General features: G+C 58.8%; 1 protein-coding gene across 1 annotated transcript in view; it reads left to right on the top strand.

Moving 5' to 3' along the window:
- Positions 1-2,316, top strand: part of ARHGEF17 (Rho guanine nucleotide exchange factor (GEF) 17) — a gene marked incomplete at its 3' end in the record, with an annotated part of 6,915 nt that overhangs the window by 420 nt on the left and 4,179 nt on the right. Inside the window, exons 2-6 of the mRNA XM_009576246.1 lie at positions 138-254; positions 338-454; positions 772-909; positions 1,642-1,818; positions 2,087-2,137. Coding sequence (XP_009574541.1) covers positions 138-254; positions 338-454; positions 772-909; positions 1,642-1,818; positions 2,087-2,137 — 600 coding nt within the window. The remainder of the gene's footprint in view (positions 1-137; positions 255-337; positions 455-771; positions 910-1,641; positions 1,819-2,086; positions 2,138-2,316) is intronic.

The following is a 2,316-nucleotide window of genomic DNA, read 5'->3' as shown; positions in this document are numbered from 1 at the left end:
GGGCGGGCGGGCGGCGGGCGAGTCCTCCCCACGCCAGCCCAGAGCCAGGATTAACCCTTGGGGCAGCTTCTTCCAAGCTTGCCCGGGAGGTCCATGCTGGACCTATCCCCTTTTTCCCACCTTTTTTCCCCTCCCAGTTCTCCAAGGACGTGCTGGTGAACATCTACTCTGCCTACATCGATAACTTCCTTAATGCCAAGGATGCCGTCAGGATCGCCAAGGAAGCCCGGCCGGCATTCATGAAGTTCCTGGAGGTGGGTCCTGGTTCTTCTCCCCATAGATGCTGGCCAAGGTCCAAAGCCACCTCCCCTTTTTCCCACCTTTTTTCCCCTCCCAGTTCTCCAAGGACGTGCTGGTGAACATCTACTCTGCCTACATCGATAACTTCCTTAATGCCAAGGATGCCGTCAGGATCGCCAAGGAAGCCCGGCCGGCATTCATGAAGTTCCTGGAGGTGGGTCCTGGTTCTTCTCCCCATAGATGCTGGCCAAGGTCCAAAGCCACCTGCGAGGCTGCTGGTGGGGCGATATGGGGATTAATGGGAGTAAACTGGTCACCTGTGGTCAGACTGGGATTTTTCCCCCCACCTTCTTCTTGGTTTTATTGCAAAGAAGCCAGGTTGGGATGAACCGGAGTCACTCCGGATGGTGTAAAAAGGAGTCACCCTGACCCCAAACGGGTGTTGCTCCAGGTCCTGGGCTGGTGGCACACCGGGTCCCTGCTGTGTCCCACCTAATGGGCCCGTCCTTGTCCCCCACCGTTTTTTTGCAGCAAAGCATGCGGGAGAACAAGGAGAAGCAGGCTCTGTCCGACCTGATGATCAAGCCGGTGCAGAGGATCCCACGATACGAGCTGCTGGTGAAGGTGGGTGCGGGCGGCAGGAGGGCCTCTGTGCCATGCCGGGAGCGGGTGAGACCACGGCTCCTCCTCACCTCCACGTAACGGGAGCTTTTAGGGGTCTCACATCTCTCCTGGCCCCTTTTCCCATCCCTTGACACAAAGTTGGTGTCCCTGGGCATGCGCGCGGCTCTGCCCTCCTGGGGATGGTCACCCTGAGGACTGTGACCCCGCTGTCCCCCCCAGCATGTCCCTACGGGTGTGCGGTCCCCTTCCCCTCTACCTTTCAGCTGGGAGGTTGGACAATGCAGCACCATTTTGGGACCAGTTGCACTGCCACCCCCTCTGTGCCTCAGTTTCCCCGTGCCAGGGTTACTGTCCCTGGCACTGAGGCTGGTGGGGATGCACTTTCATAGAATCACAGAATAGTTTGGGTGGGAAAGGACCTTCAAAGATCATCTAGTCCAACCCACTGCCATGGGCAGGGACATCTTCCACTAAATCAGGTTGCTCAAAGCCCCATCCAACCTCACCTTGAACACTTCCAGGGATGAATTTCAGGCATCCGTGCAAGGTGATGATGTGCTCTCAGGAGCTAGTGGCCTCTTTAGAGGTGGCAAAGACCACGCTGGTGGTGGCCAAAGCTCAAGGCTTTGTTTCTTTGCAAAACCTTTCCTGCATGGGGCTGGTTTCCATCCCCAGCAGCCAGAGCAGCGCGGTAGGGGCTTTTGTTTGGGGACGTCATGGCATCACCGATGCCCAGGCTTTGCCCGTGGTGACATCCCGGCTGTGTCCCCGTGGTAGGACCTGCTGAAACACACGCCAGAGGACCACCCCGACCACCCTTTCCTCATCGACGCCCAGCGCAACATCAAGCAAGTGGCCGAGAGGATCAACAAGGGCATGAAGAGCGCGGAGGAGGTGGAGAGGAATGCCCGGATCGTGCAGGAGATCGAGTCCCACATTGAAGGGATGGAGGATGTATGTACAGGGGTCTTACACAGGGTCGGTCTTTCCTTCTCCCCAAAATGCAGCCATTTTTGCTCTTTCTGGGTCACCCCAGGCTGGGCCACTTGTTTTCTCCTCCAGGTCCTGCTTTCCCCATCGTCACTTGGCCTTGGTGGGCTCCTGGGGGTTTGGGAAGGGGCTGGGGTGCCAGTTCTGAGCCGGGGGGCCGCAGGGCCAGGGACAGAGCGCACGAAGGTCCCCTCCTGGGGCTCCCTGTTCACGAGCCTCCTTGTCCCCACAGCTCCAGGCCCCGCTCCGCAGGTTCCTGCGCCAGGAGATGGTCGTGGAAGTGGTAAGAGCGGGGTGGTCCCCATGGCCATCAGGGCCATGGGACCACACACCGGATGGGGCAGTGGGAGGCTATGATTGCGGGTCATGGGATGCCTGTGTGCCCATGGGAGGCTCCAGATGGATGGATGGATGGATGGATGGATGGAGCTGCATCAGGGGAAGTTCAGAAGTGGACATTAG

Source organism: Fulmarus glacialis, unplaced genomic scaffold (genome assembly GCF_000690835.1).
Source record: "Fulmarus glacialis isolate BGI_N327 unplaced genomic scaffold, ASM69083v1 scaffold23214, whole genome shotgun sequence".
NCBI classification, from domain to species: domain Eukaryota; kingdom Metazoa; phylum Chordata; class Aves; order Procellariiformes; family Procellariidae; genus Fulmarus; species Fulmarus glacialis.
Note: the sequence above shows the minus strand (reverse complement) of the source record. Positions and strands in the feature narration are given on the sequence as shown.